Source organism: Cariama cristata, unplaced genomic scaffold (genome assembly GCF_000690535.1).
Source record: "Cariama cristata isolate BGI_N322 unplaced genomic scaffold, ASM69053v1 scaffold16571, whole genome shotgun sequence".
NCBI classification, from domain to species: Eukaryota; Metazoa; Chordata; class Aves; order Cariamiformes; family Cariamidae; genus Cariama; species Cariama cristata.
Window position 1 is genome coordinate 462 of NW_009598902.1, and position 13,683 is coordinate 14,144.

Here is a 13,683-nt window from a genome sequence, read left to right on the forward strand (position 1 = left end):
AACTTTGATTTTTAAATCTTTGCTTACAAAGCACGGAGATTCTCAGGTACATTTTTATGTATCCTGTTCCCCTGTATAGAAGGGTGCGTGTTAAATACATTTGTGTTCGTTTTAATTCCTGCTAATCTAAAGAGCAAACAAGCTGACGGGCAATTTGTGTTACAAGCGTTCCTTGCTCTTTTTAGAGGTCTATAGAAAGACTCAGGTTTTCTGTTTTGCTAGGAAGAGGAGCCAGTGTCAAGTTCTGTTAAATTGTCTTTTGTGCTTTACACGACCTATGAAAACGTATGTAAGCTCTTTTCCCAGTAAGGTTATATACGTGTATGTATTTGATGTGGGCTTGCAAATAATTTTCTTACTGTTAGTGGGAACTCAGAATGTAAAGGTCAGTGTTTCTGTGACTTCTTGAGTTTTATATGAAGAGGAAACATAGGCTGTATCTCTCTAATCAGATACAAACTGTGTTGTAGAATTAAAGCTCTTAAAAATATTTCACCTTGCAGCAAAACCGCTGGGAATTTAAAGTATTTGCTTAGTGTGTATTTGTAACTGGAGAGTTTTGTTTCCCATATTGGAATCTTATTGTTGGCTCATTGTTTTTAGGCTCTCTGAAATTCATGTCTGGACTTCAATTTTAAACCTATCGGGTGATTTGCCATTCCACTGGCAAGAATTTTGCTTACGAGGCATTACCTGGTGGGTTGTCTGAGAAGTGTCCTCTGGTGTTTCTAAGGAGCACTTTGGGGCGGTTGCCGTTTGGGGTGTCCCACGGCGTACCCGGTGAAGATGCTGAACCCGTTCCTGTGTTTCACTGGCTGTTGGTAGAGTCTGCTGCCCTGGGCGGGCATCCAATGCTGTTTAAAGAGCGAAGTAACAAACCCATGTCCGACTTTGTTCGGAAGGATAGCGCAAAGGTGCCTTTGGAAAAAAATAGTGATTGTTTTAAGGTATGGTCGTATGGAATAATTTTGTGAACAATAGGGTGTTTCAAGCAGAAAGCGCTGAGTGCTCTGAAAAACAACACGTCATCATCATCGTTCTGTGAGAGCCTGTTACAAGGGGTTAAGGATACTCTTTCAAGATTATTTGAATACTAGAATAAAAAAATATGCATAGTTTGATTTAAACACTCTAGGAATCAGATTCTTTTCTGTAGATGCTTATATCCTGGAATAAGAAAACGAAGTAATGATGAGCAAAATTATGTACGCTAGGTTTGCACTTACGAAGAGCTGTATTAGATTGGCGGTCCAGTTAATTTAGGATCCTGTCTTATGCACTGACTGATAGGGCTGTAGTAGAAGGTACAGGAGGTGTGGTATAGGGGACAGCTGCAGAACAAAGTTTTGTAGGAGTGATGTGTTTCTGTTTGTTTTCTGTTGGTAGTGGACCTGCGATTTGAAGCATGAGAGTTTAAATCTCTTGATTTTTGTATTGTCTCTGTGGTAAGTGTGTAAATCTTCCTTGAGCTGCAGATCCGCTCCTAGGAGTTAGCTTTGTGACTTCAGGCCTTCCTTCCTCCAGTTAAACTGTAATTTGCATCCCGTCTTTAGCTGCATACAGATAAATTGCATTGTTAACAAATGCAGATTGTCCAGTTTACTGGAGAGGGATTGGAATGGCCGAGTGAAAAGAAGAGGTTGCTATATGTAGAAAGCAGGGTAGGTCTGTCCTAATGTGACATTCATTGTAAAAATGTCATTTTCACAGAAAACAGGAGTAACCAGAAGTGTGGAGATAAGCTCAGTTGTTCATAATGTTTACCTGGTGTGGGGAAACACAAGCTAGTGTTTCTTTGCTCCCATACAGCAATTACGCATTATATGTATTGCGGTGGGGAAATAAAGACGGAAGGTATTTGTACGATTGTTTTAGCCGTTCAAAACTGTCTCATAATCGCTTTTTCTGCTTGACTCTGTGGTACTGTGCCAAAAATGCTGAAAGTTTTTGCTGTGCTGCTTAGATAATGGTATGGTGGCATTAGACTTGGTAGAATATTACGGTTTCATGAAGGCAACAGCTTCTTACAGCACCTGTCTTCTTCATCTGGATGATTTAAAGACTTAATTCTGGGCTTGTATCCAGCTGTAATGGTGTCAAGACAGTAAGAACTTTGTGTGTGACTGAGCGTTCCAGGCTGCAAGTCTTTTTGCTCTTTTCGTTCTATATCTCATATATGTGTCTTCTGTAATGTTATATAAATTATTTAGTTATTTGGGTATGTAGGAAATAGGAATGAAGTGGTTCTAGCACGCTTGGAAAGCTTCTGTGTCTGCTGAGTTTTTCATCTAGGGCTCTGAGCTGCTTAGGGAGAAACTTCTAGTAAACAGTTGAAGAGAAACAAGTGAAGTCAGCTTCGCTCATCCAAATCCCTGGTTTTCTCAAGCAGCGGTGACGGCACAGTTGCTGTGAGTTACAAGTTTTGAATTGCAGTAGTGACTCGGACTGCCGTCTTTCGGTGGTGTTGCCTGGATGTGGGTTCTGAAGCGAAGCAAAGACGCTAGATACGCTTTGCATACGTGGAAAATTCTCTTTGAATGGTAGACGAATTGGCTTTTCCATTATAATAGCAGTAAATGTCTCTGTTTTGGGCAGAGTGATTGTTTGAGCCGTTTCCACTTGGCGGACAAGACTCCTTTACTTGCTACTGGTGGATTTGTATGACTGTATTTTCTTGTGGATGGTAACACAGCTGTTCTAGAGTAGCACATGCACATTTTCAAAATGGAAATTCTTCCATAATACCAAAAGTATGAGCTATTTATTGCTCTACTGATAAGCTGACTGGATTAAAAAAAAAATTCACAAGAAAAAAAGAAGGGGGGGTAAAAAAAGAAGACCCCAAGCTTGATAAAATAAGCAGACACAGTCTCTCTTTGGAAACTATTTTTCGTAACTTCAGTCAGGTCATATGTTATGTGATCACACATTTAATTCAGTTAGCTGTATAGATGAGTAATCACATTTTTCCAAATTTGGATACACCTACCCATCTGCCTAGATAAAAGTAAGTGGGTGGGGCACTACTAGCATAGTACTACTGTGTGCATGGATGTTGCCTGTAGGAAAAATACAAGATTTCTTGTTGGTACTACAGAGCCATCTCATTCTCTAGCTGTAGCTGCAGTAGTAGTAGCTAGTCTGTAGTAGTGAGGCTCTGCGAAATATGGATCATTTATGTGCAAAACCAAAACAAACATAGGGAAAATGGTAAAATACATATTCAGCCAGTAAATGCTTACTTCGTGGAGAAGACATGGTTTCATACACTGATATAAAAATAACTTTGAATCCAGTAATTCTGCTACTTTTGGACTTAAAGGAGTGGGAGAGATTTTCAGACATTTTGTTCCCCTTGTTTGGTGAGAATAGATTTTGTTACATAAAGCTCTCTAATCTTGTTTAGTAAACCGTATTTTGCAGAATTTAAAATGTGAAACTGTATGTTTTCACTGTTTGGATCAACTAATTTTTCCAGTGTGCATTGAGGCACTCACTGTAGTACATATTCTGAATTTATTACGTTTCGTTACTTGGCAGTGGACTTTGCCTTTTGCCTAACCATGTTGATGTACCTTTCTTTTTCCTCGTTGCACTGCTGCTTTCATTACTGTGGGAAGGGACTTCATTTGAAAAATTTACCTTTTAATGTGTTTAGAATACAGCGTTTGAGTTGACTTGACGTTTTGCTAGTTGATTTCTTCATAGGCAGAGTTCTCATCTGAAAATACAGGGTTATAAAGCAGATTTAAGAAAGAAATAAAATTAACGTTCAGGATTTTTTGGTAGTCCTATGATGTATGTATTGGAGACCCTTTTAAAGATTTATGGTTTGAATCAGTAAGGCAAGTTCTGTAGTCTTCGTGCACAAAGCACCTGAGTAGGTGGTTGGTTGCAGAGCTGCTTAGACTGTAACCTTGAACTAGGGGCTAGAGGAAATAAATAAAATTAATTAATAAGGTATTGGGTGAGAAAGCACTGTTACTGTTAGGGCTTAAAGAAATGAATTATGTGTTTGCCGGCTGGTGCAACGTGGAGGAGCTATACTATGACCTAGAATGTTTGGTCAAGGTGGTTTATGTTGGAGAGTGATTATGTATGTCTTGGAAGATCTGCGGTGAAGCCAATTGATTAAATTAAGGTCTCCCTTTTCGAATAGACAGTGACCTTACGGCGCAGGGGAAGATGGCAATGCTTGGGCGGTGGCGCAGCCTTCGCTGGTAGTTAATGAAAGAGCTGGGCTACAGCCGGCGTTTTAACCTCCTTCGGGCTATTGGGTTTCTTGTTTTTCCACTCTTATTCTCACGAGTCCCTTTGTATTATGTCTTGTCAAAAAACTACTGACAAAATTGGTTCCCTTTTTCAACTCCGTAGGCCCTGATATATTCCGAGTATGATATTGTTTGCGCTTAGGTAACACATGTAGCTGGCTACTGGTATGTTGGATTTAGCTCACTCCTAAAGCGGTTAAGAAGAAAAGAGGTTTTCAAGTTTACAAACGTGAGAGGATAACACATGACTGTGCTGATTTGTCAATAAAATGTAATGCTTTTTTTGTATTAAAATAAAGGGAGGATTGGAATGGGAAAGAAAGCGGCACTTAGAAAAGTAGCCTGTCAAGAAAAAAACACGTAGGCTGAGTGAGACCTGTATTCCTGGGAATCTGGCATGTGTAACACTCGTATTTTTCTTTCCTCTGTGCTTTCAAATATCAAGATAGTAAAATATAGCACTTTAAGTTTTAAGTTACTGTTTGGAATTCTTTCATTCTGTGCTGGGAATGTAAGTGATATTACATCAGTAAGCGCCTTTTTTTTTGTTAAATTCATTAAAAAAATCTACAGTTGGTAATCGGTAAGCTAACCAATGAAGTGTAATAGTATATTGCCTTGCGAGAAGGAGGAACATTGTGACAGTTTTGTTCTGTGCTTGGGAATGTAAGTGATATTACATCAGTAGATGCCTTTTTTTTGTTAAATTCCTTTAAAAATCTACAGTTTGGTAATTGGTAAGCTAACCAATGAAGTGTAATAGTATATTGCCTTGCGAGAAGGAGGAACATTGTGACAGTTTTGAAACTTGTAACTAATAACACTTTGATATCTTAAGTAGTTTTCCATACAGTGAATAAGTACATTGTATTAATTAAGCAGAGGAAAAATGAATACTGGTTTATTTTATGAAATCGAGGATGCTAGGGAAAAAATGTTAGAAAGAACGAACTGTGATACCTAAACCAACTATTCTTTTTTTTATTATTATTTCTTAGAGGAGGAGGGTAAAACATTCTTTTTGTTCTGAAAAATGGAGGAAAGCAGTGCTGAGGTTTGGTTTTGGGGTGACTTCCTTGCTAGTGCTTTCTTCCTCTATCACTTTCTTTAAATCTGCCTCTTCTCCTGTGTGTTTTGTAGATAATGTCTTGAACTTTTTTTTTTTCTGGTTTTATTTTATAGCTACACATAATATTACGTAATTACTTCCATTTCCCTTTGCAGCTAATCTAGTTGCACTCCTTGTCTCCTTTGTTGCTGTCTCTGGAGAAGAAAAAAAGCAGCTTTAGAACTTTTTAGTTCTAATGCAGGCTAGTCCTACTGACACTTACAGTTTTTAGGCAAATTATTTTGATTTTTTTTTTCTCTGCCCCCCCCGCATATATAAAAACATATTGAAATCTGTATATGATTCAGAAGTGATTTTATGAATGTTATGAAGTCTGTCCGTTACCCTTTCTGTAGGGATATAGACCTGTGTGAGGTGAATTCAAGATGCTCATAGAAGACTCCAAACGGCTAAGCGTGGCGAAGGTACTCATAAATGAGGTAGAACTTCTGGGTGCAAATAGGAGGAAGCATCAAAGGAAACATACCCAAAATAGTGGCTTCTTAGTAGTCTCTGCCCATGTGTGTTACCAGCAGATGCTGGTGCCTTTGGTTTGGGAGATTGGGACATGACCCTTTGGTTTAGTACCCTTCCTGACCTCTCCAGGCTTGGGGGGGAAAAAAAAGGTTGGATTGTTCTGTTGGATTTGTTTGCTGTTTGCAATGCAGTTCTGTGCAGTTGGAGCCACTGGTCTTTTGTTCCTGTTTACTGTGTTAAAAACAGATTGCTAACTAAAGACGAAATGGTGACAGATGACTGTCAGATAAGGCATATATGTGTGTATGCACACATGCACATTTAATAGAAATCTGATGGAAGATTTAGAGAGTACTGTGTATTTCACATGTCTCCTAGTGGTTTTTTAGGGTCCCAGTAAAATGTCAGTGTCCTTTTAAATGGCAGGCACTGGCTTTTGTGTGAGCCCATTTCTGTGGTGCTGTGACTTCATCTTTTATGTCAAATGAGTGTTGGTTCTGAACAGAGTGAATTGGCTGGGTTTATTATGTATAAGGCAATATTTCTCCACTCTGTGCTCTGTATACGCTTCTGAGGGAAAGCTTGTAACTGTCCATAGTTTTGCTTTTGTGCCGTTTTTATAGATGGAAACTGGTACATAAGTTTTGTCTAGCCTGGCAGGTTCTCTTGGGATTTTTGGACTAACGCTGATGAAAGAAAGTGATAGTTGAATATTTGAAAAGATCATTAGGCTTATGAAAACAGCAGATTTTATCGTTGTAACTTGAATAGCTAGCACTTGACAAAGCTGCCTTTTACTTAAGATTCAACATTTGTCTGTTTAGTTGAAAGTGTTAATGTGTTTGCTGTAACACTTGGGTCTAGCTCCGTGTCCAAGGTACAGCGAGGGATTCTTGCAAAGGTCTTTGGGATGCCAAAGAAAGATCTAGTTTATTAATAGCACAGACATGTGCTATGTAATGCAACAGAATTTATTTATTTTTTTTTGCTAACGTAAAATAAAATAATGAAAAACTTTTGGAAAAATCAAACCAGTGCAGAGATTATACTCAGTCAACATATTTCATAGCTAGGCTACTGTCATTTTGATCTGCTGTTAAGGGCTGTAGTATGTACTGGAACTGAAGCTTAAACATTTGTGTGCATGTCTATTTGTTGTCTCCCACATGGATGTAATTCTGACATAGAAAGTTATGCTGTTGTCGTTTGGGGTGTGAAACCTGGGAGAATGGTTGGAGGTTTTTTTTGCTGAACTTGCATAAATCCATGTTCATATCCCAGACTCTCTTGAGTAATGTTGGTAAAATATGTACATTGAGCCATTCCCAATGCTTGGCTTCCTTACGTGTTAGTTTTTGAAGAAAGTGTAAAGATTTAGGTTATTTTTGCCCTGGCTTTTCCAAACTACCTCTTCCCCACCAAGTTATGGTAGCTGATCAGGTGAGGATTAGTAGTCACTAACTTGAACAGATTTTCTCATTTCATCCTTAGTAGTGATCTAAATGAACCTATTTTATTTTGAACCAAAGTAGAACAGAAACAGTCTTATGATCAGGCATGATGTCTCAGCAACCGTAGTGTTTTAGGCTGCTACTTCTCTTTTCAAGTGCCTGTGGAATTATGTCCATATTTCTGTTTGTGACAGAGATTACTTTCTTTGTATCAGGCAGCTTTCACACCAAACAAAAAACCCCAAACAAACCAGAAATTTTACTTAGGAAAGAAATAAAATTTATTTTGAGACCTTTAGGGCATGTTTTAAGTTTAGTACAGGTCGCAATGAGGTCCTTGGGATGGAGGTTGTGTTCCACAGGTAACTGGAGCGAGTGTCAGTTGAAAATAGCTGATCCGGGAACAAGACGTGCAAGTAAGTGTTTTCCAAGACAGGTCAGTGACATCCTCGCAAACGATGCACCATTTATAGAAGTCAGTTTAGGACTAATTGGGCTTATTAGCTTGTGCCTGATGGTGAAGAAATACAATTACGCTGATTCTACAGCCAGTGCGGGTCTGTAGCTGTATACATCTCCTTGAGATAATAATTCCTCTCGGAAAGTGAGATAACAGGGTGAGGAGAGCTCTGGCCTAGCATTCGAAGAGTGTGTATTGTCTGCACAGTCTCAGCCCTCCTTTTGCTTCCTGCTACGTCATCTTAACTCTGTATTATGGACCTTTGTACTTTTTTACTCTTACTACAGTTTGGCCAAGCCTCTGAGAATTTTCTGTGGGATTTAGTACTTAGCTTTCCAAAGTAATAATGAGAAAAATAACTTCAGCAGCATGATTCGTAATGGAGCAGAAGCGAGTTTTCAAGGGAATTTTTCTGACCAATATTATATTGTATTTGGGTTTTAATGGACATTAATATCACTTTACTGAAGTGAACCAAAGCCTTAAATTTTGGTTGAAAATTCAGAGGACAGTATTGTGCAACTTGCTTTTCTTTTAATTAAAAGTGTAGAAAACTTCATTATTATTATTATTGGTGGTGTTATTATTACTGTCTGTCATTGTTACCCTGCCATGCCAGAAAATTCTATAAAACCTGCTTCCTGGAATAGAATTGAACTGTGTTAGTTTCCAAGAGTTATCCTCATCTGGGGTTTGATTTTTTTGTTGTTGTTGTTTTTTCCGTTCTTTCAAGAGTCTCTAACCATTTGGATCAATTTCAGTTTTACCTATAGAATTTTTAAGCTTTTGCTGTAGTATACAGTGTGCATACCGACACACTGTTTTCAGTCACTTCTCCATAGTCTTGTTTTATCTGAATGACTTTTTGTGTTGCTTTAGAAAGAAGACTGAAAAGAGTTCTTTTTATAATGCAGGAAAAAAGGTGTAAATTTGGAAATCAGTAAATATCGCACACGAAATAGAAACATTCTTGTACTATATTAAGTATTTGTTCAGTTGAAGCATTGAAATGTAGTTTCTTGTGTTGGTAATTAAAATGTGATTAATTTAATTGTTACTGAAATTAAATTTGACATAGGGGTGGATTGTCCTGACCATAATGATTGTACTTGGCTTTTTTTTTGTTTTGTGTTTGTTCTTTTTTGCTTTGGCAACCTCCATACACTGGTGTTATCTTTTGAACTCTGAAATTCTTGTGCCTCCAAGAAGTCTTTTTTTTTTGCTATTGCTTGATACTTTTTTCTTTGTGCAGCTCATGAATACTTTTTTTTAATCCTGATTATACTTTTTCCTCCCCTTCAAGTGGTATACTCGAGCAAAACAGATTTCTGTCAGACTTTAATCAAGAAAATACTTGCATGTCTGGTGAATACCCTTGCTGTTCTTAGTATGGTAAAATGGATTAAACCCCTCACATTTAATTTCATTTATTTCATAATGTTTCTGTGTGTTAGCAGTGGATTAGGCTACTTGTTCTGTGCCCTTGACCTCAATTAAATTTTTTCCCTTTTGCTTTTTAATGAAGAACTGAATCAAAACTACAACCAGGCAAGTTAGTATATTCCTTTGAACAATTGAATGAAAAATAATTCATATTAAAAGGTATTTTTGCACAGTAAAAGGCTTTTTTCTAATTGTTAAGATTCCCCCCACCCCTGCCCTCGTTCTAGGTTGTTTTCCTGCTATGATTTTGTAGATGGCTTAGATTTCTTTTCTTTTTTTTTCCCCCCCCGTTAATCTCTGTATTCTGATGCAGGCATAGCATAGGCCTACTTGTGGATTATGTTCGCTTATCAGTAGCTGTAACAAGTATTGGATACTTTTGGTTCTTTTGGGAAAAAATGTACAGTTAAATTTCAGGAAAGACAAGCTAAGATTTATTGCTGTCCTTCAGTTGGTTACATTGCAGCCTTTAGTATTCAGTATTTTTTTTTTCAACTAACTTTAATGACAGTTGTGAAAGTGAAACTTAAGAAGTTGCTAAAATTACTGCTTCAGTGTTGTGTTTAGATTTTTCTTGTCGTGTTGTAACATTAGTTTCATTTTGTTGAATTCTGGTTATGTAGCCAGCTGAATTTTTCTCAAATACCGCATATACTAAAGGTGTTTGCACAAGTTACATAGGATCAGATCTTCTTGAAAGGAGAAAAAATACCTTTTTCTTGAAAGGAAAAAGGAACCTATCTGTCTTATAGGTATACTTGCATTTTGCAGTTTTTTAATGGAAGAAACTACCTCTAAGAAAGTTCTAACATTTTCCAACAACCTATTTAGGTGTAGAATTTTGATTATAGATTTTTTTTTTAAATGCATGATCTTTCCTATTTCATAGACTTTTGTTTATTCTGTAAGCATGGTGATAATGGTTGCTTTAAAAACAGAGGTTTGTCAAAAAAGCAGATACACTGGGAAAGCAACTAGACTAAATTTTGACTGGATAAACCTTTACTTTTTTGAAACAGGAGATCAGCAAAATCTCGAAGCAGAAGTCCATATTCATCAAGGCACTCAAGGTCTCGTAGCAGACACAGATTGTCTAGATCCAGAAGTCGTCATTCAAGTATTTCTCCTAGTACATTGACTCTGAAGAGTAGCCTGGCTGCTGAGCTGAACAAAAACAAAAAAGCAAGAGCTGCTGAGGCAGCCAAAGCCAGCGCAAAAGCTTCCAATACTTCGACACCTACTAAGGGAAACACGGAAACTGCTGTAAGCGCACCTCAAGTGAACAATGTAAAGGACCTGAAGAAAATAAAAACGGAGCATACACCTTCTCCTACAAGCAGTGCAAATTTGAAAAATGACAAGGCAAAAGCAAAGGTCTCGCTTCCTGAAGCAAAAGCGGAAAATAATTTAATTGCAGACAAAATTACTAAACAGAAACCTGCAGCGGTAAAAGAGAATAAATCGACTGTTGTAAAACAGCCACCGGTCACTGTAAAAGAGAAAAGCAAACCAAGTACACCAAGTGTAGTAACCAAGGAGAAGGAGCGAATTGTTGCACTACCAACCTCCACACTGCCACCTTTGCCTTTGCCTCCCACGCTGCCTGAAGATAAAGAAACTGATAGGTGAGTTGTGACATAAATTTACTTTTTGGGGTTGTCTGTTCCTTTTTATTATTTTTGTTGTTATTGTCTGTTCTTTTTTTTTATTGTTATCATTATTATTTCCTTTGGAAAATAAACATAAACCTATTTACTAGATCAGGCTGATGCATTAGGTAGTTTGTTCTTGCTTTTCAGTTGTTTAACATGGCGATTGTTAGTGAACTGAAAGAATTTGATCATAAAGTAAAAATAATTTAAGTCGTTCTTGAAAAGAGAAGGATTTAGTCTAGGAGGAATCTTTCAATGAGAAGTATACTAAAGAGATGATTTAAAATTGCTAGTACATAATAGCTTTGAGACTAATGCAAAGATGCATTCAAGGATTAAAGATTTCAAGTTCGGTGCAGACATGTACTTCTAGGGGAAATTTGATTTCAGTAGCAGCGTGTGAAAATTATTTAGTTATCTGGGGTTTGAGGTAAAGATTCCCTTCTCTTTGGAAGGCAATTGTTTTTATAGCTGTGCATTATTTTAGGAGAATTTATCTCAGAGATCAGTATTATTTTGAGTATGTATAACGGAAGTGAGGTTCATGACTTGTTATTTGTGTTAACTTTTGAAGTGTCAAAATTGATCAGTCGTGAAGAAATTCATGTCTGTATTGCAAGTGTCATCTGAGTTTAGACTGCATTAAGTCTCTTCATAGTCCTAACAGAGAATAGGTGCTGTGATTTATATTGGGAAATTATGCTGTTGAGCTGTAATTTACTGTTTTTCTTTTGATTTGGGGATGAAGTTGAGAAAAGTTACTTTTGTTTTTACAGTGTTACATGCCTCTTGCATGTATACAAGAAATCAACTTCTCTCAACAAGTAAAACAGAGTTTCTTACCATTGAAGTAATAACTAATTTAAGTGTGATAGATCTTTGTAAAAACTGAAACTGTAGAAGAAAAATTCAAAACCTTATGAAGTACTTTATTTGTATTCCCTATCTGTGAAACTAGCCTGTCTTCCCTTATCCTTTGAGAAGTGTGTAGAGTTTCTTTGATTGGTAAAAGTAGTTATAACTAGAGATGTAAATGTTTCTCTTGTGTTTGCTGGTAATTTAATGCTATGTTAAACAATGGGATGCACAGGAGGCCTTGGCAAATAAATACCACCTGACAAGGTATTTGTTTGTTTTTTTTTTTTTACTAGTAAAAAAGAAATCTTGTTCCTTGCCCTTCAGCGCTCTCTCAAATGTTATTCCAGTTGTTCAGAATCACATCTCTGTGGCGAATGTAAGGTTGCATTTAAATTTGTGACAAAGCTGTCCTCTCTAGGTAGACGGGATTTCTGACAGTGTTACTGGAGAGCAAGAGTTACTGTTTTGACTAAAAACTAGGCTAACTAGTTTAACTAAATATATGACTGGCATTGCAGCGTTAATTGCGATGATATGAAATGAGATTTCATCTTGCAGCTGGCTAATTGCTTCTCATTATTAGTGTTTTTTAATGTAATACCTGTTTTAAGTATAGCTCAACTGCACAGAGGAAATAAGCTCTGTCTATGGGTCTATCGGCACTGGCCTCATTCTTCTTTAAAAAAAAAAAAGGCTAATGCTTGCAAACAGCTGCATTAGAAAGCTTAATGACCAGTAATAGAATGCCCTTTATGCATTGCTTAGTTTTGCCTATAGGATGTTACAAACTTCAGATCAGAATGGTTGTGATTACAAGTCATGATAAAGCTTAAGTCATCAAAGAAAAATAAGCGATGTTTTTCGGGGAGGAGGAGGGCAAAGGTATTTACCTGGGGCTCAGAGTTACTATGAGGAAACTGTGCCAACGAAGAAAACTTGGTGCTCTGCAGAACTGGCTGGTTCCTAATGTCGTGTCAGTTGTGAAGTTCAGTACGAATCCGATAAACCCACAGATCAACTACCTAAAGGAACAGCAGTGCTGTAAAACCACTGTGTAGGTTAGCTGAAAGGGAAAACTGTTCTAGTGGTCAGTCAAGTGTGGTTTAACAGACTGGAAAAAAAGGCTGGTCTTGGCTGCCTCTGCTCTCATGTACCACTTTTAAAATCTGTTTCAGAACCTCTCATATATTGTCCTTTCACTAATATAGAAAGTTTGGGGGCAAAATTGTGAGAGAAATACAAATATATGAACTTCAAAATTTAAGAATTTTTCTTTACCACGGTAATTATATGCACTGTGCAAAAGTGGTTTGTTTTTTATAGCATGTTAACCATTATATTTGTGATGAAGACAGTATATGCTTCCTTGAGGTGCTGCTTTTAAATTCAAGCAGTAGCTCCTTGAGAAGTGGTAGAAGACTTCCAGGTGTTCTGTTTTGATGGGAAGCACAGCCATACACAAAACACTGGAATCCTTTATTTAAATATATAAAGATTGCTAACTGCAGTTAATGTAAGAAAGAGTATGTGCAGTCTCCATGATGGAAGATAGCAAAATCTTTCCATTTACAGAAGCTCCTGTTTTACCTATGAAACTAAGTAGGTAAGAAGTTGCAGAAAAACCTCCAGAAAAGGTTCCCGGAGAAGTACGCTGACGGTAGATTAGTGCAATTTGGCAAATGCAGCTGTCTTGGAAAATGTCACCTCAAAGCATGACAGAAAGTTTTCTTGATGCAACAACAAATTTTGAAATTTAAAGGGGGAATACTGTATAGGAGTCCTGTGGGGGGAAGACAGTTATGTAATTATATAAACTTTAGAGGTGGTCATGGCTTTAAAATTGCTGGATATGCAGTAGCAGCAGAAATCTGTTAAACTAAAGGAAGTCCTGGCAAAATGTTCGAAAAAAACCCACAATAATCCTGCAGCAAGTATGATGTTTTCAGAATTTCCTCATTAGAAT

At 37.3% G+C, this 13,683-nt stretch overlaps 1 protein-coding gene across 1 annotated transcript in view; it reads left to right on the forward strand.

Moving 5' to 3' along the window:
• Nucleotides 1–733: 733 nt before the first annotated feature.
• CDK13 (cyclin-dependent kinase 13) overlaps nt 734–13,683 on the forward strand; it is a gene marked incomplete at its 5' end in the record, with an annotated part of 42,243 nt that continues 29,293 nt past the window's right edge. The window contains 3 exons of the mRNA XM_009709492.1: nt 734–947; nt 1,387–1,445; nt 10,230–10,835. Coding sequence (XP_009707794.1) covers nt 734–947; nt 1,387–1,445; nt 10,230–10,835 — 879 coding nt within the window. The remainder of the gene's footprint in view (nt 948–1,386; nt 1,446–10,229; nt 10,836–13,683) is intronic.